This window comes from Acanthochromis polyacanthus, chromosome 15 (genome assembly GCF_021347895.1).
Source record: "Acanthochromis polyacanthus isolate Apoly-LR-REF ecotype Palm Island chromosome 15, KAUST_Apoly_ChrSc, whole genome shotgun sequence".
Lineage (NCBI taxonomy): Eukaryota > Metazoa > Chordata > Actinopteri > Pomacentridae > Acanthochromis > Acanthochromis polyacanthus.
This window is the reverse complement of record NC_067127.1, coordinates 37616641-37643047: the sequence shown is the minus strand read 5'-3', so window position 1 is coordinate 37643047 and position 26407 is coordinate 37616641. Positions and strand designations below refer to the sequence as shown.

General features: G+C 36.6%; 1 protein-coding gene across 8 annotated transcripts in view; it reads left to right on the top strand.

The window, feature by feature from the left end:
• The first annotated feature begins 5678 nt into the window (after positions 1-5678).
• Positions 5679-26407, top strand: part of bean1 (brain expressed, associated with NEDD4, 1) — a 43211-nt gene continuing 22482 nt past the window's right edge. For all 8 annotated transcript variants that reach the window (XR_007947006.1, XR_007947004.1, XR_007947005.1 and 5 more), the window contains exons 1-3: positions 5679-5914; positions 9053-9171; positions 24956-25159. Coding sequence is in view for 1 of the 8 variants with exons in the window: in XM_051959542.1 (XP_051815502.1) it covers positions 9147-9171; positions 24956-25159 (229 nt within the window). In the remaining 7 variants the exon portion in view is untranslated. The remainder of the gene's footprint in view (positions 5915-9052; positions 9172-24955; positions 25160-26407) is intronic.

Here is a 26407-nt window from a genome sequence, read left to right as displayed (position 1 = left end):
TTTCTGACGTCGAGTTTTTATTTACAGACAGGATGGTGTTTTTACTATTTTAAATTTGTTCAAAAATGAGAAAAATCAAAGCAAATCAATAAATTCTTACACAGCTGGAGCATTAGGAAATACTAACTCACAAAGCCACATTTACTGGAGACGCTTTGGCTCTGAAACGACCAAAAGTTACGTAAATTGACCAAAAGATGACATAATTTTATAAAATATGACATAAACTGACACAAATGTGGCACAAATCGACCAAAATGTGACGTAAATTAAACAAAACGGAACATAAATAAACCAGAAATGATGCAAGTTGACCTAAAAGTGACATAAATCAATTGAAAATCATATCATCAGTCTAAAAATTATATATATATACAACGTAAATTGACCAAAAATTACATGAATCAGCCAAAATATGCAATAAAGCAAACAAAATGGAGCATGAATCATAAATACAACAGACACAAATCAACTGAAAATAATGTAAATCAGTCTAAAAATGCTATAAATACACCGAAACGTGACGTAAAACTACCTACACCTGACAAAAAGTTACGTCAGTCAACCAAATATTGACATAAATCAACCAAAACCTGATTTAAATTGGTGTCATTGTGAAGGAATTTGACCAAAATATGACATAAATTGAATAAATGGAGCGTAAATGGACCTAGAAGTGAGATAAATAACCTGAAGTTAAAGAAGTCTGTCTGAAAATGATAGAAATAGACAAAAACGTGACATAAAATGACCAAAACCAGTAACCAAACAGTTACATAAAGCAACCAAAATGTGACGTAAATCTGCCAAAATATGATGTAAACTGAACAAGATGGAGAACAAATAGACCGATAGTGATGCAAATTGAACTCAAAGTGACGTAAATTAATTGAAAATAATGAAAATCAGTGTAAACGTGACATAAATCAACCAAAACCCAAATTAAACTGATCAAATCATGACGGAATTTGACCAAAAACTGACATTAATTGATCAACCTGTGACATAAATTGACCTAAGGTGATGCAAATTGACCTAAAAGTGGAGTAAATCAACAGAAAATCATATAAATCAGTTTAAAAGTGATATAAATAGACCAAAATATTACACAAAGCCACCAAAGCTCGATGCAAATTGACCAAAAAATGACGCAAATTGACCAAAAGGTAATGTAATTCAACTAAAATGTGACAGAAACTGATGAAAACCTGACATAAATCAATCCAAACCTGACAAAAAGTTATGTCAGCCAACAAAATGCTGACATAAATCAAACAAAAATGGACACAAATTAACCAAAATGTGATTTAAATTGAAAAAAATGGAACATAAACAGGCCTATAGTGACGCAAATTGGCTTAAAAGTGACATAAATCCACAGAAAATAATGTAAATAAGATGAAAAATTATATAAATTGACCAAATACTGACATAAATCAACCAAAACACGTCATAAATCTTCCAAAGTATGATGTAAACTGAACATCTGGATCTGGTTTAATAGAAAACTGCAGGAAAATCTGTTTTCTGGCTTCAGAAAAAGTAGATTTGACAGAAATTATCCTTGAAAGTTGACAGATTAATAATAAAATAACTGCAGCTGATAACACTGAAGCCTTTTTATTGTTTCTGATCAAAAATTAAATAAATTAAAAAACTAAAAGAGAAAAACTGAAGCTGAAGAGATTCAGAAGAACTTTGTCTCCACCTGGTGGTTAAACACGGAAATTACACCCATTGATATTATTATATTCATGATTATTATTGTAATTATTATTATTATTATTATTACTAGTAGCAGTAGTATTACTATTAGTATTAGTATTATTAGAACTTTATAACAAACGAAAAGACTTTCTGTGTCTTCAGTGAAATCAGTAAAATATTGATGAATAATTGATTTCATTTGAGACTCAGAGCTGCTGTGGTTCTTTTTTATTTTATTTTTTGTTTATTTTTTATGTTTTTTGTTTTTTGATTATATTTCAATTTATTTTGATTTATTTTAGTCATATAATTATTTTATTTTGTTCATGTTTTATTTCTATTTTATTGTATTTAGTTTATATTTTATTTGACTTCTATTTCATTTACTTTATTCAGCTTCTAGTTTTTGTTTTATTTTATTTCTTTTGTATTGAATTTAATTTCGATTTGATTTGATTTCAATTTCTTTTCTTTTCTTTTTCTTTTTTATAAGTGCTATTTATTTTTTATTTTATTTCTATTTTATTGCATTTTATTTCTATGTTATTTTATTTCTATTTCATTTATTTTATCCAACTTCTATTTTTGTTTTATTTTGCTTGTATTTCATTCTGATTAGATTTGATTTCAATTTTGTTAATTTTTAAAAATTCACTTTTATTTTATTCTACTTTATTTTATTTATAATATTTTTTATTTCTATTTCATTGTATTGCACTTTATTTATATTTTATTTTATTTATATTTAATTTATTTTGGTCAATTTCTATTTTTGTTTTATTTTAATTCTATTTTCTTTACTTCTATTTAATTTATTATACTGTATTTTAATTTTTTCTATTTTTAATTTTAATTTTCTTTTTTAAATTTTATTGTATTTTTAGGTTTATTCACCTGTTGATACCTGAGCTGTCAGTCGGACTGTAACTCCAGCTGTGGGGGTCAGAGTCTGGTTTAAATGTAAAATAATTCATTGATCTTAGACTCTGTGTCTGGCTTTTTATTTTAAACGTGTTTCATGTCGTTTCCTTGCTGTAGAACCTGACTGAGATGTTTTTGGTTCTGTTTGGTTTCTATCGGTGTTTCTGTTGAAGCAAAGCAGAATGCAGAAACACGAGAGGACTGTGGTAGGACGCTTCAGGAACCAGAAGAACCACAAGAACCAGGAGAACCAGGAGAACCTGAGGAGCAGAAACACGAGAGGATTGTGGTGGGACGCTTCAGGAACCAGAAGAACAAACTCTGGATCTCTGAGAGGAACTTAAAAAAAAAGCAGAAGAACATGAAGACTGGAAGCTCAGAGAAGATCATGTTTTGGTCAGGTCCAGATGAGGTCCAGGTTGGAGGTTTCCCAGCAGGTGAAGAACTGTGGGGCCCTCTAGTGGTCAGAAGCAGAACTGAGGAGACATGAGGAGAAGAAGTTTCTGGTTCATCTCCTGATCAAATCCAGTGAAAAATTGTTGATTAAAAAAGATAACATTAATAATGACTGAACAAAGGTCCACGTCAAACATCTGGACTGATAAATAGCATTAGGTTCTTTGTTTACAGATGTTTACTGCTATTTTCACATTTTATTTGGCTGTTCCATGTTTCCGTTGTTTGTTTGTTTCTTCTGTTTTTTTTATAACTTTTTGTTCATGTTTTTACAGATATTTTTGTTTTGATTTTTTAAACATATTTTTCTATTTACATTTTTTTCTTTTTAAATATAGTTTTCATTCATTTGTAACATATTTTTCTGTTTTTAAAAATGTTTTTCATTTTTAAAACAAAATTTTCATTTCATAAAAACTTTTTTTAACATATTTTTTTCATTTTTAAAAAGACATTCTTTCAGGGTTTTTGTACCTTTTCTGTCAATTTGTTAAACATATTTTTTTAGTTTTCATGTTTTCACATATTTTTCTAGTTTTTAGATATATTCTTTTCTTTTTTTTACACTTTTTGTTAGTTATTTTTGGATACTTTTTCATTTTTTAAGCATAATTTTTCAAGCTTTTTTGCATTTTTTTAGTTTCTTCTTTTTTGCATTTTTTCTGTTTTTAAACAGAAATTTTCATTTTTCTTACATACTTAATTTTTACATGTTTTCTTTTGCTTTATAGACAATTATATATATATATATATATATATATATATATATATATATGTATATAAATGCACACACACACACACACATATATATATATATATATATATATATATATATATATATATATATATATATATATATATATATATATATATATATATATAACCGGGCTTTGCAAAAGTTCTGTTACACGGTTTCATGATCTTTAGAGACGTTTACATGTCGGAGTGAAAAATTCCATTAAACAAACTGAAAGTTCTACCTTATAGGCAGGTGTCCTTAATACAAATTTGTTCTCCGATGAAGTTGTATCAAGATGGAAGTCAAAAGAGTTGAGATATCTGCTCTCCTTCATGCTGGCCACAACAAGTCTGACAGAGCCAAGCAGCTGAACATCAGCCGGATGACCGTCCACAGAGTCACGGAGAGGCTCAAGAATGGTGAAGATCTTTCAGTGATCTTTCAAGAATGGTGAAGACCTGAAAGATCTCCACCATTCTTTAACCTCTCCGGGACTCTGTGGACGGTCATCCGGCTGATGTTCAGCACAAAGGAGAGCAGACATCTCAACTCTTTTGACTTCCATCTTTATACAACTTAACCGGAGAAAAAAATTTGTATTAATGACACCTGCCTATTAGGTAGAACTTTCAGTTTATTTAATGGAATTTTTCACTCTGACATGTAAACGTCTCTAAAGATCATGAAACTGTGTAACAGAACTTTTGCAAAGCCCGGTATATATATATATATATATATATGCATTTGTTTGTTTGTTTTTAATATGTTTTTCAATTTTTTAATCAACTATTTCATTTTTCTTACACGTTTTTTATTCAATCTTTTTAGACATTCTTTCTGTTTTTTTAAACATATTTATTCAGCATTTTTATATACTTGTTATCAATTCTTACACATTTTTTTCAGTTTTTTAAACAGATTTTTTTTGCTTTATTTTATACATGTTGGCTTTCTTTCTTTCTTTTTTAAAAAAATGATTGATTCATGTTTTTGTGCTTCTTTTTAGACATGTTCTTGCAGGGGTTTGTGATTATTTTTGTTTTTACATTTTTTGTTTGTTTGTTTTACATATTTTCACTTTTTAAAAATAGTTTTCCATAGTTCTTTACACATAGTTTTTTTTAGACATTCTTTCAATTTTTTTTTACATTTTTTTTTCAATTTTTCTACATTTGCTCTCAAGTCTTACATATTTTGTCAGTTTTTTAAAATTATGTTTTTTTTTATTCTTTCAGGTTTTTTTCTTCTTATATGTTTTTATTTTTTTTTAAAATTTTTCTTTTGTCTGTTTTCCATTTATTTATTTTTTATACATGCTCTCAATTCTTACTTTTCTTTTTACATTTTTTCTTTTCTTTTTTTAACCATACTTTAAATTAATTATTTTTTCAGGTTTGTTATTTACTCTTACAGTGCTTTTTAAAGCATATTTTTCTAAACATAATTTTAAGGTTTTTAAACATATTTTTCTTTTTTTTTTAACATATCCTTTGTTATTTTTTAACATAATTTCTCTGTTGTTGTTAGATATCTGTTTTGTTTCTAAATATTATTTTTTCAGGGTTTTTTTTAACCTATTTTTGTTTGGTTTATTTAATTTAAATTTTTTTTTACATTTTATTGTTAATTTGTTTACATATTTGTCGTGATTTTTCTGGTGATTATTTGTAATTTAATAAAACAGAACAGTTCAGTAAAATGTTTAAAAATGACTTTTTAAAATGTTTATGATTATTTAATGAAGGCATCAGCGGATTATAGAGTTTTAATCATTTTATTTTTTATTATATTCTTATTTATGCTGCTTCTCTGCAGTCAAACCGTTAAACCGGTAGATCCCGTGACTCTCCGCTGATCTCCACCGACGCACAGGACGGAGCTCGGAGGAGGCGGGGAGCTGCCGCCGGTGGACCGGGACCGGAGGACGGTGCTGATGCTGCGAGACGGGAGCGCGCACGGGAGCCCGCTCGGACGGTGTCGGTATCAGCGGGACTTTAACGGAGCTATTCTGAGGAGGAGGCCGCGTCCCGGGAGAGGAGGAAGAGGATTACCGGGATGTAGGAACCGGAGCACCGACGGACGGTTCTTCAGGTAGGAGGCTCCGGTTAACGGGCAGAACGCCGGAGTTACCGGTTACCGGGTTATGTAACGATCCGGAGACTGCAGCTTTAAACTGCTGCTGAGGAAACAAACCGGAGGATCACGGAAACATCCCGAAAACCGGAAAGATCCGAATTTAACCGAATTATTAAAACACAGCAAAAATCTGTCAGAAAATTAGTGATTAATTATATCTTTAATTAGAAAAAAATCAGGTTTATTAGTGGTTTAACTTATGGTTTATTTAAGGTTTAATTATCGTTACATTTATGGTTTATTTATGGTTTAATTTATGGTTTATTTAAGGTTTATTTATGGTTTAATTATGACTTAATTTATGGTTTATTCATGGTTTAATTTATGGTTTGTTTATGGCTTACTCATGGTTTATTTATGGTTTAATTTATGTTTTTTTATATTTTATTCATGGTTTATTCGTGGTTAAATTTATGATTGTTTATTTTTTAATCATGGTTTATTTTTGTTTTTTATGCTTTAATTAAGGTTTAATTTATGATTTTTATATTTTAATTGTGGTTTATTTATGGTTTAATTTATTGCTTATTTATGGTTTAATTTATAATTTTATTTATGGTTTATTTATGGTTTAATTTGTGTTTTTTATATTTTATGTATGGATTATTTATGGGTTTTTTTTACATTTTATGTGTGGTTTATTTAGATTTTATTTATGGGTTATTTATGGTTTATGTATTGTTTATTTAATTTATGTGTCTTTATGATTTAATATATGATTTATTCATGATTTACTGATGGTTTATTATGGTTTAATTTATGGTTTATTTATGGTGTATTTAAGGTTTATTTATTTTTTAAAGGTTTATTTAAGATTTATTTCTGTTTTATGTAGTTTTTTAATATCTAGTGAAGGATATTAACGCTGTGAAAACAAACGACTAATAAAACATAATTCTAAAGATAAACTAGAAATTCAGAAAAACAACACGAATATTTTAGCAGCTTTGGAGTCAAATAATAGCAGAAAATCTCTGTCATAATAATAATAATAATAATAACAATAATATCTCCTGAATATCTCATGTTTTTATTAATTAGAACATACTTTATATATATATAGGTACATTTTTCACATAATGAGATTTACCAGTACTTGTGGTAGTACCTCTAGTGCAGTACTTGCAGTACTTGTGGTAGACGGTTTCCTTGCTGGACAGATGAAACCAGGACTAAAGCAGATCATTTGATGAAATGTTTCTTCTTCTGTGGTTCTGACCAAACAGGAAGTGGATGTAAATAGAAAGCAGCTGGTGGGAGGAAGTTCAGCTTCAGCAGCTTCATTCTGGAGGTTTTTGGAAGCTCAGATTCCTCCCACACAGTTTGAACTGTTTCAGCACAAACGCTGAGAGAACTGCAGAAGAACAAAACAGACATTCAGGCAGAAACAAACAGAAAAAAATGGAATCCTGATCTGGAAACTGGAGATAAAAATAAAAGCAGCAGCAGAAAGAAGATCATCACTGCTGAGGAGGACTTTAGGTTCTAAAATCTATCTATCTATCTATCTATCTATCTATCTATCTATCTATCTATCTATCTATCTATCTATCTATCTATCTATCTATCTATCTATCTATCTATGCATTAGTTAATTACAAAGCCTCTAATTAAATCCATCGTTTATTTTGTAATACTTACTGATTCTTCCATCACAGTTTTATTCCAACAGATAGTACAAAGTTGTGGTAATGCAGTACTATTTCTGTGTTCCTCCGAGTCTTCAGGCTCTGCCTCCCCCATAGAGGATGTGTTTACCGGATTCAGGAGTTCCTCAAAGTGCTCTTTCAACCGCCTGACAATATCTCCAGTACGCGTCAACAGTTCTTCACCAGACTGTGCACAGTCTGAGCAAATCCCTGCCTCCCCTTCCTGAAGCATCAGTTTGCCAGAACTTCCTTAAGGCCCACCAAAAGTCCTTCTCCATAGACTCCCTGAACTCCTCCCACACCAGAGTTTTAGTTTCCACAACTGCCACAGCAGCCGCCCTTTTGGATGACCAGTACCCTTCTGCTGATTCAGGAGACCCCCAAGCAAACCAGGCCTGAAAGTCCTCCTTCTTCAGCCTGACGACCTCCCTCACTGCCGGTGTCCACCAGCAGGTTCTTGGTTTTCCATCGCGACAGACACCAGTGACCTTCAGACCATAGCTCCTAACAGCTGCTTCTGTATTGGAGGCTAAACATGGACCACTCAGATTGAAGTCCTCCAGCAGAACTATGGAGTCCCCAGGTGGTCCCCCTTCCAGGAACCACCTAGAGACTCCAAGAAGGCCCAATACTCCGAACTGCTGTTTGGTTCATCAGCACAATCAACAGTTAGAGTTTTCCTCTCGGAGAGGCAACCCTCTCGTTCTCCATGGAGAACTCCAACAAATCGGTGTTCAGCCGATGGTTCCTGAGTATCCCTACACCCGCCTCTCACCCTGGACAACTCCAGAAAAAGAGAGAGTCCAACCCCTCTCCAGGTGCTTCCAGAACCTTTGCTGTGCGTGGAGGTGAGCCCAGCTATATCTATCTGGTATCGCTCCACCTCCCACAACAGCTCAGGTTCCTTCCCCACCAGTGAGGTGATGTTCCCTGTCTGTCACCAGGGGGCAGTGCAGATAGACGCCCACTCCTGCCTCCTGCCTGGTGGACACAGCACCCCACCCTGATTTCCTGCCCGGTGGGTGGTGGGCCCACCAGGTGGCGGCCTCGTGTTACTTTCTGGGTTGTGCTCGACTGAGCCCCACGGGGCCCCAAAGCTGGGCCACCAGGTGCTCTCTGACGAGCTTCCCCCCAGACCTGGATCCAGGAAGAGGCCCTGGTTTCCCTGGTCCAGGCGAGGTAGCAGCGTTCCTTTAATGTGCTGTCATCAGTCTGGTCCTTCCTCTAGGACCAGTTTGCTTTGGGAGACTCAACCAGGGGGTAATGACCCGAGCAACAGCAAGATCCCAGAGACACTCAAACCCTCCACCGTGATAAGGTGGCGATTCATCGGGGTGGGGGGGTCTTTCTTTCTTTCTTTCTTTCTTTCTTTCTTTCTTTCAGCTGCACTGTTTCTGTAGATTCTAAAGTTCTTCTCTTTTTCTGTCTTTTTATGCTGCTGCAGTTGTCTGGTTTCCCACTGAGATGTTCCAGTAGAACCAGTGGAACCAGTAGAACCAGTGGAACCAGTAGAACCAGTGGAACCAGTGATCAGGTTGATGCTGATGAAACTGATCTGTTCAGGTAAGAAACTCTGGAATCTGTAGATTCTTCCAGCAGAATTACATCAGTCTGTCAGATTAAATTAGGTCTTTTTATTGTCGTGTTTCTAAAACCAAACTTTGCTGAAACTTAGAAAAAAAGCCACACAGTAAAATAAACAACAAACAGCTTTATTAAAACAAATATTAAAAAAATAATAACAAATGTTTAAAAATAAAGACAAGTTTTTTCAAAACAAAACAAAACAGGCAATTCAAATAAAAACAGTGACTCTCTGGTCCTCCTGAAGTCTATGATGGCCTCCTTTGTGTTGGAGATGTTCAGGATCAGGACCCTACCAGATGTTGGACCTCCTGTTGGACCAGGTCTTTCTTGGTTCTGTCTTTTTTCTCTCAGTCTGGTGGTTTCTTCATGAGTGAACGTTCCTTTAGCTTCTACTTCCTGTTGTCTGTTGTGGTTCCACTCATTAAAGAAGTAGAAGCTTGTACATCCTGGTCTCGTCTGATTCGTCTCTGAGGAGTTTTCAGACCGAGACTTTAAATGTTTCTGAGTCCAGCTGGACCTGAAGAATCTCCTCAGAGCTTTTCTCTCATGTTTTATTCATGGAGGACCTGAATTATAGATCAGAGCTGCTCAGCCAGGAGGTGTTCTTAGAGGACATCGCTATGAAAGACGTCCGTCCATCCGTCCATCAGTCAGAAGTGGTTTTTATTAAAAACTGGAAAAATCACATGAAACTTGTCTAAAATTACACGAAAATCGTTAGTAATTTTTCTGTATTTGTCAAAAATGGCTCAAGAATGAAGTTCTGAAAAAGTGGTAAATCTGGACCCACCTCTATGGACTTCAAGGACCTGGAACTCTGGAAATATTCCCAGCATGAATCCAGAACTCTGATCATTGATAAAGTTAGTGGAGATGAAGAACCAGATGTTCTGAGGAGATTCTGGGGAACTTTAGGAAGGTTCTGTGGCTGTTTGCTTCGGTCTGAACATGAAACAGAGAAAAGATTCGTCTGTTTTGTGTCTGAGAAGAAGCTGAAGTCATGGAGATGGAACCCAGAAGTCAGTGATTAGTTCTGGACCAACACATCAGAACCACAGAGAAACCACAGATTCTCAATCACAGCTGGATTTACAGCTGGACTCATCTGCAGCGTTTAGCGACCAATCACAGCCGGATTTACTGAGGGTTTGGTTCCCGGCTCAGAATCCTGCTGAGAGTGATTCATGTCTGAACAGAAATCCTCATTTCTAGTCCTCATTTATTAATGTTCACCTGAGTGCAGAGACAGAACAACAACAACAACAACAAACAACAACAACAATATCGATAACAACAACAGTAACAGTCAGAGTGTCTGCATCAGCACCAGATTGATGATGCTGAAGCTGCAGAATGAGGATGAGGAGGCCATCGTCTGTCTGCTGCCTTCATCCTCGTGGGACAGAAGCAGCAGATTAAAGGAGGATGATGGATTCTGACCCACATTCAGTCTGACCCACATTCATCCACCAGAACCCACTGAGGAGGAACCTGGAACCTGCTGCACCACGTGGACCTGGGGAACCACATCAGAAATCCAGGACAGTGGGCCTCCAGGACTCAGAAGAAGAAGAGCTTCTGCAGAGTGGGGTTAGAAAGAGGCAAGAAGGAACTCAGATATGTTTTAAAGGAATCAAAATCTGATGAAAATGAACTAAAATTTAGCAAAAATTAATTAAAATCTGACAAAATGAATCAAAATCTGTTGAAAATTACTCAAAATGTGAGAAAATGAAACAAAATCTGAGGAAAAGAATCAAAATCGGAGAAAAATGAATCAGAATGAATGAAAACATTTCACGAAATGACCCATAAATATTTAGGATAAATGTGGAGGTCATTTTTGAGAAATTATAACAAATTTTGCACAAATTTTCAGAAAAATTTCACAAAAATTTCAGACAGATTGTAGGAAAATCTGAGATATTTCCAGTTTTTTGGACACATTTTTGGTAATTACGTATCATTTTTACCCCGTTTCGACAGAACCAGATCATCACACTCCCACAGTAGTACCACTCCTGATTAGTGGTACTATGACTCCTTCTAGACCTCCTGATTAGTGGAACTGTGACTCCTTCTAGACCTCCTGATTAGTGGAACTGTGACTCCTTCTAGACCTCCTGATTAATGCTACTATGACTCCTTCTACACCTCCTGATTAGTTGAACTATGACTCCTTCTAGACCTCCTGATTAATGCTACTATGACTCCTTCTACACCTTCTGATTAGTGGAACTATGACTCCTTCTAGACCTCCTGATCAGTGGAACTATGACTCCTTCTATTCAATTCAATTCAATTCAATTCAATTCAATTCAATTTTATTTATATAGCGTCAATTACAGTCAACTCGTCTCAAGACGCTTTACAGAACCCATATGCCTGACCCCCAGAGCAAGCCCAAAGGCGACAGTGGCAGGAAAACACCCTTTTAACAGGGAAGAAACCTCGAGCAGAACCCGGCTCTATATAGGGGGGACCCATCTGCCTGCTGGCCGGGCGGGTTGAGAAGGACAGAAGAGGGCAAAGGGGAGGGATGGGAGAAGAGGGAGGGGTGGGAAAGCAAGGAAAACACAACACACATTTGGATACATGCATGACAGGATATGTGACACAAACAAAGTATAAGCTAACATTGAAAACTGACTCATAATTTACTCTTATGATGTACGGCTCTGACATTAAACATACTCCATATATAGCTAGCAGTAAAATTCAAACAGTATGTAAGTTAGCATAACAGTATATTGAAGGCGATGCAGAGTTGACTGGTGGAAAAAGGGAGTTGGAAGCAGAGGGCTGGAGGAAGGTCAGCAGCAGCATCCCACAGTGGACATGATGGAGACTGGACCAGCTGGTGGAACATCAACCGCAGATCTGAAGCATCCAGCTCTGGGACCAGGGACACTCGGAGAAATAGCACAGGGGGAAACAGAGTGAATGTACTGCAATAACGGTATACATATTAAATGTAAAGGTAGATAGAGAAGGGCTCAGTGCGTCAAGAAAAGTCCCCCAGCAGCCTATAGGCCTATAGCAGCATGACTAGAGGCAGAACGAAGGGACGTCCAAGAGGGAGTCAGCTGTGCAATGAAGACACAAGCCGAACCCCTGTGGGTCACCCAGTCAGCCCCAACTATAAGATTTGTCAAAAAGGAACGTTTTAAGCCTGGTCTTAAAAATAGAGAGGGTGTCTGCCTCCAGAACCCAAACTGGGAGCAGGTTCCACAGGAGAGGAGCTGATAACTGAAGGCTCTGCCTCCCATTCTACTTTTAGAAATTCTAGGAACAACAAGTAAGCCTGCAGCTTGAGAGCGAAGAGTTCTACTAGGATAATAAGGTACTATCAGATCTTTAAGATATGATGGAGATTGGTTATTAAGAGCTTTATATGTCAGAAGAAGGATTTTAAATTCTATTCTGGATTTAACAGGAAGCCAGTGAAGAGAAGCAAGTATAGGGGAAATATGATCTCTTTTGCTAACTCCTGTCAGTACTCTCGCAGCAGACCTCCAGATTAGTGGAACTATGACTCCTTCTAGACCTCCTGATTAGTGGAACTATGACTCTTTCTAGACCTGTGATTAGTGCTACTATGACTCCTTCTACACCTTCTGATTAGTGGAACTATGACTCTGCTGAATCTTCCTGGATCTTTTTCCATCTTTGCTGACTCCTTCAGTCAGGTTTTTGGGTATATATTGAGTCATTTTAGAATAATTTTAGATTACCTAGGAAACATTTTGAATCATTGTGGAACATTATTACTTGTTTTTGACACATTTTCAGTCCCTGCGAAACCATTTTAAGTAATTTTAGACAAATCTTTGGTATTTCTGGACCAAGTTTGGGTAATTTTAAACATTTTATTTTCAGAATTTGCATTCCTTTTTCATGTGGAGCCATGCCCATAGGTCCAGAACCGGCTGATAAATGGTTTAATTCTGGTGGTTTTCTGTCTGGCTGTTGGTCAGTTGAGTTATTCATGGCTTCAGTGGAGCTGAAGAGTTCACAATCTTTAGTTTTTTTTAAGAATGTTTGTTGTATAAATGGTTGGTAAATGGTTGGCCCATTTCTAAATGAGATGTCCAGAATGAAGTGATTCTGATAGAGGATCAGGATCTGAAGCTGACGTTTGGTTGATTTTCCTGCTGGAAGATGCAGCGGTTGTTTGTGTTTCTGCTTTATAAACTGTGATTTTTAAAGGATGAAACGGCTGATTGGAGCCAGCTGTGGGAAAATACTCAGTTTGTATAGAATGTCATGAAAGAAAATGATTCATTCACGGCTCATTTGTGTGGATTTAAATCATTTGATCGAATATAACCAAGTTAATGTCACATTTGATTAATTTTCCCTCAGAGAGTTCAAACCCTCTGGTTCCTTCTGCTTCCAGTTCCTGTCTGATAAATGCTTTTATTCTGGGATGTAACTCTAGAGGATCTTCTGGAGTTCCTGCTCAGCCTCACCTTCCTCCCAAAGTGACTTTGCTGCTGGACGATGGTTTGGTGTTGAGGAGGCTGTAACTCATAACGACAGCTGTCAGATGGAATCAGAGCGGCGCTTTGATGCTCGTCTATAATGTATGCAGCCGATGTATGAAGAGAGTCGCTGCATTCATCAGACGTCAGACTGTACAGAGTCTGATACGTAGAAATATACAGACAGACGTCCTCTCATATACACAGGACAAATACTCTACAGATATAGACTCATCTGCTGTATACAGTATATATTCATAGTTTATATATTAATATACTCTTCATATACTTATAGGATGTACACCGCCAGTCGTTTTGGGCACACCTTCCCATTTAGTCTTTATTTCTATTGTAGATTCTCACTGAAGGCCTCAGAACTATGAATGAACACATCTGGAATTATGGGGTAAATAAGTCAGAACATGTTTTATATTTTAGATTCTCTGATTACTGCTTTGTACACTCTGGGTATTCTCTGGATGAGCTTCAGATTTAATTTACAGTATGTTGTAGCACCGTTCAGTGTTATGTTGGAGCAGTGAATGACCTCCAGTCAGCTGAAGGTCCAGGAATCGACTCTTTCCTTTTTCTACACGCTGAACGAGGACGGTGAAGCTCTGAGCGGTGAACTTTAGTGACAACCTGTCGGACAGAATCAACTCTTCAGATGTTTCATTATAAATGATCAGAAAGCATCACAGACATCAAAGTGACCAGAAGATACCACTGAAACACTAGATCTGACCTGGACCCTTCATTATCTCTGAGGAGAGCATCAGAGAGCTTCTTCTGATGAACAAAAGAACTAATTTAAATTTATTCAGCTCCAAAGTAGAAACTAAGTGAAACTAAACTGAGTCCAGCTGTGATTCCAGTCAGTCTGACTGATGAACATGGTTCTGAAATGAGCTGAGAACAGCAGAACCTTCTCAGTTCTGGACCTATGGACTGGGTATATGTACAGTGCCTTGTGAAAGTATTCGGCCCCCTTGAACTTTTCAACCTTTCGCCACATTTCAGGCTTCAAACATAAAGATATAAAATTTAAATTTTTTGTCAAGAATCAACAACAATCGTGACACAATCGTGAAGTGGAACGAAATTTATTTGATATTTTAAACTTTTTTAACAAATACAAACCTGAAAAGCGGGGCGTGCAATATTATTCGGCCCCCTTGCATTAATACTTTGTAGCGCCACCTTTTGCTGCAATTACAGCTGCAAGTCACTTGGGGTATGTCTCTATCAGTTTTGCACATCCAGAGACTGAAATTCTTGCCCATTCTTCCTTGCAAAACAGCTGGAGCTCAGTGAGGTTGGATGGAGAGCGTTTGTGAACAGCAGTCTTCAGCTCTGCCCACAGATTCTGGATTGGATTCAGGTCTGGACTTTGACTTGGCCATTCTAACACCTGGATACGTTTATTTGTGAACCATTCCATTGTAGATTTGGCTTTATGTTTTGGATCATTGTCCTGTTGGAAGATAAATCTCCGTCCCAGTCTCAGGTCTTTTGCAGACTCCAACAGGTTTTCTTCCTGAATGCTCCTGTATTTGGCTCCATTCATCTTCCCATCAATTTTAACCATCTTCCCTGTCCCTGCTGAAGAAAAGCAGGCCCAAACCATGAGGCTGCCACCACCATGTTTGACAGTGGGGATGGTGTGTTCAGGGTGATGAGCTGTGTTGCTTTTACGCCAAACATATGGTTTTGCATTGTGGCCAAAAAGTTGGATTTTGGTTTCATCTGACCAGAGCACCTTCTTCCACATGTTTGGTGTGTCTCCCAGGTGGCTTGTGGCAAACTTCAAACCAGACTTTTTATGGATATCTTTGAGAAATGGCTTTCTTCTTGCCACTCTTCCATAAAGGCCAGATTTGTGCAGTGTACGACTGATTGTTGTCCTATGGACAGACTCTCCCACCTCAGCTGTAGATCTCTGCAGTTCATCCAGAGTGATCATGGGCCTCTTGGCTGCATCTCTGATCAGTCTTCTCCTTGTTGGAGGTGAAAGTTTAGAGGGACGGCCGGGTCTTGGTAGATTTGCAGTGGTCTGATACTCCTTCCATTTCAATATGATTGCTTGCACAATGCTCCTTGAGATGTTTAAAGCTTGGGAAATCTTTTTGTATCCAAATCCGGCTTTAAACTTCTCCACAACAGTATCTGGGACCTGCCTGGTGTGTTCCTTGGTCTTCATGATGCTCTCTGCACTTTAAACAGAACCCTGAGACTATCACAGAGCAGGTGCATTTATACGGAGACTTGATTACACACAGGTGGATTCTATTTATCATCATCAGTCATTTAGGACAACATTGGATCATTCAGAGATCCTCACTGAACTTCTGGAGTGAGTTTGCTGCACTGAAAGTAAAGGGGCCCAATAATATTGCACACCCCACTTTTCAGGTTTTTATTTGTTAAAAAAGTATAAAATATCCAATAAATTTAGTTCCACTTCACGATTGTGTCCCACTTGTTGTTGATTCTTGACAAAAAATTGAAATTTTATATCTTTATGTTTGAAGCCTGAAATGTGGCGAAAGGTTGAAAAGTTCAAGGGGGCCTAAATCCATATTGTTGATCATAAAGTATGTCATGTTTAGTGATGAAGTCATGAAGTCTTACGTAAAATATTTTTTCCATTATTTTTGAAAATTGTGACAGCAAAGAAACTGGTCTATAGTTAGAGAGAATGTGACAATCTCCTGCCTTATAACAGGGTATGGCTTTTGCTGTTTTCATTTTCCGTGGAAAAACACCAGTTTTCAGGGATTGGTTACATACATGCATAAAGGGTTTTACCACACAGTCAATTATTTGTTTAACCAATGACATGTCAATACCATCACAATCTGTAGATTTTTACCCTTAAAACTTTTCACAATGTCAGTAATTTCTTTTTCATTTGTTCCTTTTAAAAATATGGTTCCAGTAACTTCAATATTTTTACTTTCAACCTCATTTCTGTCACCCAAACTTATAATGTCTCTTGCTAAAGCAGGACCAACACTGACAAATATTCATTAAATTCCTTTGAGGCCGAAGTCATATCATTTATTGTCTTGTTTTTTGGGGTTAGGAAATAATTTGGATATCCTTTTTTCCCAGCTCTGTTTCTAGTAATTTCATTCAGTAGTTTCCATGCATGTCTGATGTTATCCTTGTTTTTTCCCAGTAATTTACTGTAATACATCTTTTTGCTGTCTCTTATAATTCTTGTCAGCTTATTTTTGTATGTCTTATATTTCAATTCTGCTTCATTTGTTCTATTCATTAAAAACTCTTTATATAATAATTGTCTTTGTTTTTTTTTTTACATGAACTTAATATACCGTTTGTAAGCCAAGGTTTTTCAGCAGCTTTCTGGTTTACTACTTTTGTTTCCAGAGGACAGTATTTATCATACAGAGCAGTTATTATGGACAGAAATGTATCATATGCTTCGTCAGCATCTTCCACATAGACTTTACCCCAGTCGTGGCTCATGAGATCTGATTTAAATGAGTTAATTGCGTGCTCAGTTTTATGTCTTATCGTTTTGTGCTCTACAGCCCGTATCTTTTCACTACTGTGGCTCTGTATAACTGCAAACACTGGAAGATGGTCAGTTATGTCATTTTAAATCAATCCACTATTGACTTCTTTGTTAATTACATTTGTAAAAATGTTGTCTATTAATGTAGCACTCTGTGTTGTGATTCTAGATGGACGTGTTAATCAGGAGGTCTAGAAGGAGTCATAGTACCACTAATCAGGAGGTCTAGAAGGAGTCATAGTTCAACTAATCAGGAGGTCTAGAAGGAGTCATAGTACCACTAATCAGGAGGTCTAGAAGGAGTCATAGCACCACTAATCAGGAGGTCTAGAAGGAGTCATAGTACCACTAATCAGGAGGTCTAGAAGGAGTCATAGTTCCACTAATCAGGAGGTCTAGAAGGAGTCATAGTACCACTAATCAGGAGGTCTAGAAGGAGTCATAGTTCCACTAATCAGGAGGTCTAGAAGGAGTCATAGTACCACTAATCAGGAGGTCTAGAAGGAGTCATAGTTCCACTAATCAGGAGGTCTAGAAGGAGTCATAGTTCCACTAATCAGGAGGTCTAGAAGGAGTCATAGTTCCACTAATCAGGAGGTCTAGAAGGAGTCATAGTTCCACTAATCTGGAGGTCTAGAAGGAGTCATAGTTCCACTAATCAGAGCTCCTAAAATGACTCCACAGACAGTGAACTACTTTCTCCATCCAGCTGTAAAAACAGACATCAGCTGCTTCAGACTTGGATCAGGGGTTCTCCATGGAAACCAGAGTTAGTGTGAAGCTCAGACAGTGTGAAGGAACCTTCAGAACATCAACCTCTATGGATGGAGGACCAGAACTAAACCTGGTTGCTGCTCAGAACTAAACTTCCAGATGAAAGTTTGCTGAAGAACATGAGAAGAAGCCTGATGGATGCTGGAGAACATTCTTTGGTCAGATGAAGATCAAAGAGTTGGCCTCAGATGGAGTCCAGATGTTTGGTGAGAACCTGACCAGGACTACCATAGTGAAGCACGGAGGTGGGAGTGTGATGATCTGGGGGTTTATATTGGTGACTTTCCTAGATGCAGGACGAATCCAACAGGACATCTCTGTTGTCGTTTAGAGCAACAAAAACCTGCAGCAGAGGATTTAGTTTAGTTTCACAGAATCAGATTAAATTTGACGCAGAAGAATGTTTTCTAATGTTGAAAGACTTCTAGGTTTCCCGGGCCCCTCTGTTTGTTAACACCTTTTCATCTAACCGGATATCAGATGAATATTTTTACACCCTGAGGCTCACATGTGCAAACTGAAAAAATAAAAAATAAAAGTGTTTCCTGGCTGCTTTCTGTGCAGCGGAGTCCATCCCTCAGGGTTTAAACACCATCAGCTCCATACAGCCTCCTCCCATCCCTGCTTCCATTATGGTCTGTCTGAAGCCACTCTGAGGTGAGGATGATAGGACTCAATTCGTCTCCAAAGAGGAGAATTTCCTCGTCTGTGATGAAACAAAGCAGGATTTAAAGTCGTGTTTTCTTTGAAATATCACCACAATAGCACCATTTATCAGCCAGAACCTGTAAAAACATCTTCTTGATGGAACTAATCATCTGTGATTCTGTCAGGAAAAAAGATCTTAACATCACGGTGTTTAATCCAGACCACGTTACTCTACAGGTTTCATTTAAAAAAAACTCCACCAAAACACATCATCTACACTGAGTAGATTCTGTAAAAACTAGAAGTTCTCCTCAGCAGCCATCAGTGACTGGGCTGAGAATCTGTTAAAGAAAATAAACTGGAACTTGAAATTTTCATGAATAAATCATCAGATGCTCATCTCAGTCACCTGCACTTTAACAGTTTGTGTCTCTTAAGTCAGTCTTCAAAAACTGATTTTTAACTTCAGTTGAGCAGAAAACCCTCAAATGAACCGGCTTTATTTACAGCAAACCACAACACAACCAACATAGTGCAGCAGATAAGGAGAAAAATACTTCACTTCGGTATGCAAGCACCAAATTTGGTACAGATATTCTCTATAGTCTACTTTTTCATATTTCATTGGTAGCCACACAAAATTTTGAATGGACACCAATAATGTCAGCCATTTTTTAAAGATGGCCGCTGGAATAGATTTTTTTCTTGCACTGACAATGCCAAATGAGTGTAGAATACAATAAAATTAGATTTTAAACACAGAATTATATCTAAAGATCATAGGTAAGTTGTTTTGTTGATGGAAATGTGTAAAAATCAATTAATTTGCTCTGGTTGCCATTTTCCAAGATGGCCGCCAAGAACCTTCTTCACTGCAAAAATATGAGAAAATGCTTTCCTGTTCCATGTATTGTATTGGGGTTCACTACTGTGGATATCCATGAAAAAATGTTTATTGATATGCTCTGTTTTGTGCTAATTGCTAAAGGTGGCTGTTTTGATAGTAGGTCAATAATAGAGTGAATGTCATTGCACAACCAGGGCACACTGGTGACTTCACTGCTGTGCAACTCAGCATGGGGTTCAGTGTCAGCTAAATGAGGTGACGTGAGACCTTCCTTTTTCTTGACCTCCTGGCAAAGACAACATTTACTCCAATCAGTCTTTCTTTTGCCAGTGATTGGATTTGGACCTGCCATCATAACACTAATATTAAGGCCGAGGGGCTATCCTTTTACCACCTTAGTATCCGCACATTGATGTATGGGATTCAACTAGGTTCGGTCACCCTACACCTAGTCCGATCATTCATCCAGTGCCATTTAAGTCCCGTGTGACCTGTACACCATCCGGCTAAGTACATGAACATGTCATGTATAGCCCCCTTACCCTCGGCTCGGCTCTCCCGCACTGGCACATCCTTTCAAATCAGGTGCGGCTGTCTAGCTACTTCTACCAACTATGTTCTATAACTAATTGATATGGGGCTGCTAAACAGCATTTGGGACACTAAACTATACTATACTATACTACAACTAGTACTAGTCTACTGCAATGAAATTAGTAAAGCAATGTACTACGTGGTTAGTAGAGCAAGATTAGCTGACACTGAACCCCATGCTGAGTTGCACAGCAGTGAAGTCACCAGTGTGCCCTGGTTGTGCAATGACATTCACTCTGTTATTAATGACCAACTATCAAAACAACCACCTTTAGCAATTAGCACAAAACAGAGCATATCAATAAACATTTTTCATGGATATCCACAGTAGTGAACCCCAATACAATACATGGAACAGGAAAGCATTTTCTCATATTTTTGCAGTGAAGAAGGTTCTTGGCGGCCATCTTGGAAAATGGCAACCAGAGCAAATTAATTGATTTTTACACATTTCCATCAACAAAACAACTTACCTATGATCTTTAGATATAATTCTGTGTTTAAAATCTAATTTTATTGTATTCTACACTCATTTGGCATTGTCAGTGCAAGAAAAAAATCTATTCCAGCGGCCATCTTTAAAAAATGGCTGACATTATTGGTGTCCATTCAAAATTTTTTGTGGCTACCAATGAAATATGAAAAAGTAGACTATAGAGAATATCTGTACCAAATTTGGTGCTTGCATACCGAAGTGAAGTATTTTTCTCCTTATCTGCTGCACTAACACACAATGCTTAGTTGATGAGTTCACATGAGAGGATGGAGACAACAGACCGAATCCAGAGTTAAACCTGAAGTTATCTCAATAACTTTAAGTCCTGCTTCGTAGTCCAGACCTCCAGGAATCCTCCTGAACCACTTTGACCTCCAGTCTGCAGCAGAATGCCAACTAAACCACATGTAGACTTTATCTGAAGCATCAGCCTCCAAGCCAACGAGTCAAAGCAAAGTTTCATTAAAAATGCAGCTCGAACACACAGGATGTCTAACGAACAGCAAACAAAACCCGAAAGATGAACAAACATCTGCCATAAACTGATCAAACCATCCTGGACGAGCCTCAATAGTCACAAACTGGACCGCAAGGATCTGACAAAAAACAAAAATGCACAAAGAAATACCTCACAAAACTGTAAAAAACTTCACAAAACCTTAAAAAACTTCACAAAACCTTAAAAAAATTAACAAAACTTAAAAAAAGTTCACAAAACCTTAAAAAACTTCACAAAACCTTAAAAAACTTCACAAAACCTTAAAAAAATTTCACAAAGCATTAAAAACTTCACAAAACCTTAAAAAAATTAACAAAACTTAAAAAAAGTTCACAAAACCTTAAAAAACTTCACAAAACCTTAAAAAAAAACCTTCACATAACCTCAACAGAGGAACCAACCAAAGGCCTTAAACGACTCAAACTAACCCAATGAGCCCCCAGCTGGTGCAGAAATAGAAAATCCTAGTTTGGACGAGGATTAAGTTAATCTGACTTAAACTAATGGCTTCACTTCAGTTTAACTCGAGTTAACCTACTTTGGATAAACTCAGGATGAACCTCATTCATTAATAATAAAATAAAAGAGAGAAGCATAAAGAAAACCTTCACAAACACACCAAACTAACACCAGTCACAAACGAATCAAACTAGTCCCAGACCAGACCCCAAACGTCACAAACTAGAAACCAAGAAGACAAAAAGTCAACAAGACCTCAACAAACAAACAAAACCTTTAAAGAGAACCAAACAGAGGCCATAAACTAATGAAACCCTCCAACACTGGGCCACAGGAAACAAACAAAACTTTAACAACAAAATTTAAACAAACAACACTCTAAAAAAATTACACTGGCTCAACTTTAAAAAATTATCGTAACAATTTGCATTTATCTTTTGAAGTAATTCCAACTAAGCCAGTATTAAGAATTTGCAATGAGACTTTTGTAGCTGCACTAACTCAATTAATTTATTTCAACCAACATGATTTGTTTTGTAATCTACAAGCTTAATTATGTCGAACCAACTCAATTTAAATATCAAATTTTTAATGTTAATAAGTGGTCAAACTACTCTATTTAGGTTGCTATAACTCCTTTATTTTAGTTTCTTTCTACTTAGAAAAGTCCATGCAAATTGTTACCTCAATTTTAATAAGTGAGTAACTTATTTCACTTAAGTCAGAAAACAGACATGCAATTCCAGTTTTACTGAAAAAAATGTATTTATTTGAATAACATTTTTACTTCCACCAACTGAAGTACATATCCAGTATACTCACACAGTAAACAGTGTGCTGAACTTTGTGTGATTTTATGATAAATTTGTGTGTGTGTGTTTTTCTATTATTTCTATTAAAACCCCTTACTCTTCTCCACCCCAGCTTCCTTGTTCACTTTACAAGTTTACTATTCACTGTTTGCTATCGGAACAGGGTTCTTTCTCACAATTTAGTGAAGCTGGTTTGTGTGTTAAATGTACTGAACTCGTACAGAATAAAGCGTATACAGTAAAACTTCACAAATGTACAGATGCAGATGTACAGATTCTCCACCATGGCCATGTCTAAGTCTGTAATTCTTCAATAGGTCAGTCTTTATTGGTGTTTCAGATTTGCAAAGTTTACAGTTCCAGTTCATTTTAAAAAAAGGAAAGTTATGTTCCTGAAGAAATATTTTACTGTATGTCTTTTAAAGTTTTAATGTTGCTTTCCTTTTCTGAAAAACAAGAAAAATACAGTTAGAGTCAACTTCAACTAGAACTAGAATCAACTAGAAATGGTTATGTGATTAAAATAAAGAGCTTATTACTAATCTACAGAAAAAAAAAAGAGATCGCCATCAGTGTCTCTGGTTTTATTTGAAGAAAATATGAACTCTCAGTGAACATTTGAAGACTGCATGTGGAGAATATTTTTAACATAAAACATGAAAATAGCTTTTAACATAAAAAAAACTTTACCCTACAGCTGTCATGTAATTAAAAAAAAATAACTGATTAATTGTATTACTAGTGAGAAAGCAGTTGGTAGCAGTACGAGGTTACATTAATCATGTGCTTTAGCGTTTAAAATGCTAGTTTAAACATCAACATACACACATTTCAAACCTAAATATAACCTATAATTTTTTCGAGGTTTAACGTTTCAGTTGTTATGCATGTCAAATGACCCTCATGCAGCCTGTCGCTGACCTAACTATCAATTAATCTCAATTTTAAAATAACTAGTAGATAAACTCGGTTCTGATAACCAGAGGATTTTAGCAGCTGAAGTCCTCGTCCTAGCTTTGCACGCCAGGCTAGCTGAGCTGCTGATGAGTTCTTGACACTGCGAGCCCCAAAATTTAATAAATAGCACGCTTAACAACACAAACTACTTTGCTGGTGCACACAGAATTAGCAATGTTTCTTCGTTCATGTCAGATTTGTCTCAGCTGTCAGCTCATACATGTGTCTGCAAACACGAGGGCTGAAGATTCATGCCCGAAGTAATTCTGAGACCGCAAATTCAGGCACCTTATAGCTGACTCCAATGCACTTCTAACGTGAAAGTTAAGTTACTTTGAAGACATTAGCTAGCTAGCTAAAGGCAGAGGACAAAGCACACGGGCGGACATTTCCAATTTTAGCGTCGTGTAACTGGACTGAGCGCTAATAGTTACTTGCTGTTGCACATAAAATTAATAAAATGAAATATATATATACGTATTTACTCACCAAGTAAAGAAAATCCTTCACAACATATTTCACAACTATTCACATACTTTGCGACTTTCCGCAATTTCCCCGCATAAAATGGCATAAAAACCCGCATATTTATTCGCATAATCAAGGATTTTTGCCCGCATTTTTCTGGAGGGTCTAAATATAAGTTTCATTAACGTAATACTTTTGCTTGTTAAGAGAAGGCCGGATGTCTAATGCAAAATCTATATATTTCTTAGTTAATCGACTTTATTCATTTATAATTTTGATGAAGTTATTGAAATAAGTTATGAACTTAATAAAATAATGGCAATGTAACAAACTGTATGTTTTATGCTAAAAAAGCTCATGTTTTTAAGTAATACTAATTAACCTCCTGAATCCTTTTTTAGAGTGAATACTTTAATAAACAAAAACAATTTTAACAAACAAAACCTTAACAAAGACACCAGAGGTGTCTGTAAACTAATCAAACTGTTGCAGATGAACTCTCAGATTTCAGAAACTTGTCTAAACACTGTGTTAAATATGGAAAATACACAAACAAAATGCCAACAAAACATCAATAAAGGCCCTAAAGGAAGGCCATAAAGAACTAAAATCATCCTGGACCAAACTTCAAAGTCAGAAAGTCAGAAAGCAGCGACTAAACCAGGAAACCATCAAATAAAACCTAAAAGAAACAAATAAAACCTTAAAGAAAGAAATAAAATCTGAAAGAAACAAATAAAACCTGAAAGAAACTAAGCTTTAATTTCTCCTCCTCCAACAGCGTCCATAAACATCTCAAACCGTCCTAGATGCTGCTTCATGATTGTAATAAATATTTTATAGTAGAACGATGAGAGAAGCTCGGCTAACAGCAGGTGGATGTATCTGCTACTGAAACCAGGAACTCGTCTCCAGAGAGACACTCAGAAAACAAGTTTATGAGGAGAGAAATGAAGAAATCCTGTTAGACTGAGAACATCTGAGAGAAACCAGATCACTGCGGCGAGAACCGAGAAATAAAACACATGGTGTCCATCAGTCAGAGGGTCGGGGTTCCTCTGGTTTAAATGTTCCTCTGGTTTAAATGTTCCTCTGAGGTTAAATGTTCCTCTGGTTTAAATGTTCCCTTCAACGGTCCTGTATACTACCGTCAGCGAGTTCTGGGTGTTTCCATCCTGCAGTGAGCTCCAACCAGAGCCATGGGGAGTTCCCAGACTGCCGGAGCCAGAGGGAGTCTGGAGGGGAGGCGTCGCTGCTGGTGTCTCCTCTGGTGGTGGCCGGCATCGTTATAGGCCTCGTCCTCTTCCTGTCCTGCATCACCATCATCGTCGGCAGCCTGAGGAAGGACAGCCGCCTCCGAAACCCTCAGCTCAGAGCCAGCTACGGTCAGTACCATCCTCTGATCCATATACTGACCAGTAATCAATGATCTGTCTCATCCATATACTGATCAATCATCAATAATCTGTCTGATCCATATACTGATCAATAATCAATAATCTGTCTGATCCATATACTGATTAATCATCAATAATCTGTCTGATCCATATACTGATCAATAGTCTGTCTGCTAAGCGACACACTGGCTAGCTAATGACCAGTGATGAGGTGACAAACAGGAAATGATGTCGCCTGATGGATCTGGACCACTAATCAGAGGTCGAGAAGGAGTGTTAAGCCGCATTGCGTAATAACGGTGCATTTTGTAATAAACGTCCAAAATGTAATAACTTTGTCGTTTCATTTCGTAATAAAGCCACATTTCGTAATAAACTGCCGCATTTTGTAATAAACTGACCCAACGCATTTTGTAAAAATTTTTTTGCCGCATTAAGTAATAAGTTATTACATTTTGAGAAAATTATTACAAAATACACTTGCAATCTTTTGATTTTCTGGAAAAGTAATAACATGGTGCATTATGTAATAAGGTATTATTATTGTACGTTAAACAATAAACTAATAGATGAGTGACCTTTATTGATTTGTATGGATGTTTTCTTGTAGTTATTTGGCCTAATAAAGCTGTGTATGGCAGAATACTACAAAGATAATATATTTTCCTTAATATTTTTCTAAGTCACTGATTTGATATTTCTTTCAAAAATATGTAGCCTGTATTTTTTAATGTTTTATAATATTTTCTTTAACTATTTACTTTAATATTTCAGACATTTTTCTGATGTAGCCTTCTATTTTTACTTCTTGGTAAAAATTAATTATTACTAATTATTATTATTATTATTATTATTATTTTTACTTGAGTACATTCAAAATATTTATAAATATCTGACTTTTCTACCCACCTTTGTGCAAAGTCAATGCACTGCTTGTATACTGAACAGAATTAAAGCGCAGCCGTCTACGCACAGCTGAAACCAAAGCCTGGGATGGCAAACAAATCTCACTGCACAACAGCGCTTAAGTTCAGTTAACTCATGCTTTTGGTGCCTTTTACGTGATAAGGTTTAGCATTATGGATCGAAAAGAACTTTTGTTTGTAGCGCCTGTAAACGCGCTGCTCTAAGACGCATCCATATGCATCTCTCTCTCTCTCTCTACCCCTCTCCCTCTTTCTCTCTCTTCCTCTTTGTCTGTCTCTCTCTCCCTCTCTCTCTCACTCTTTCTCTGTA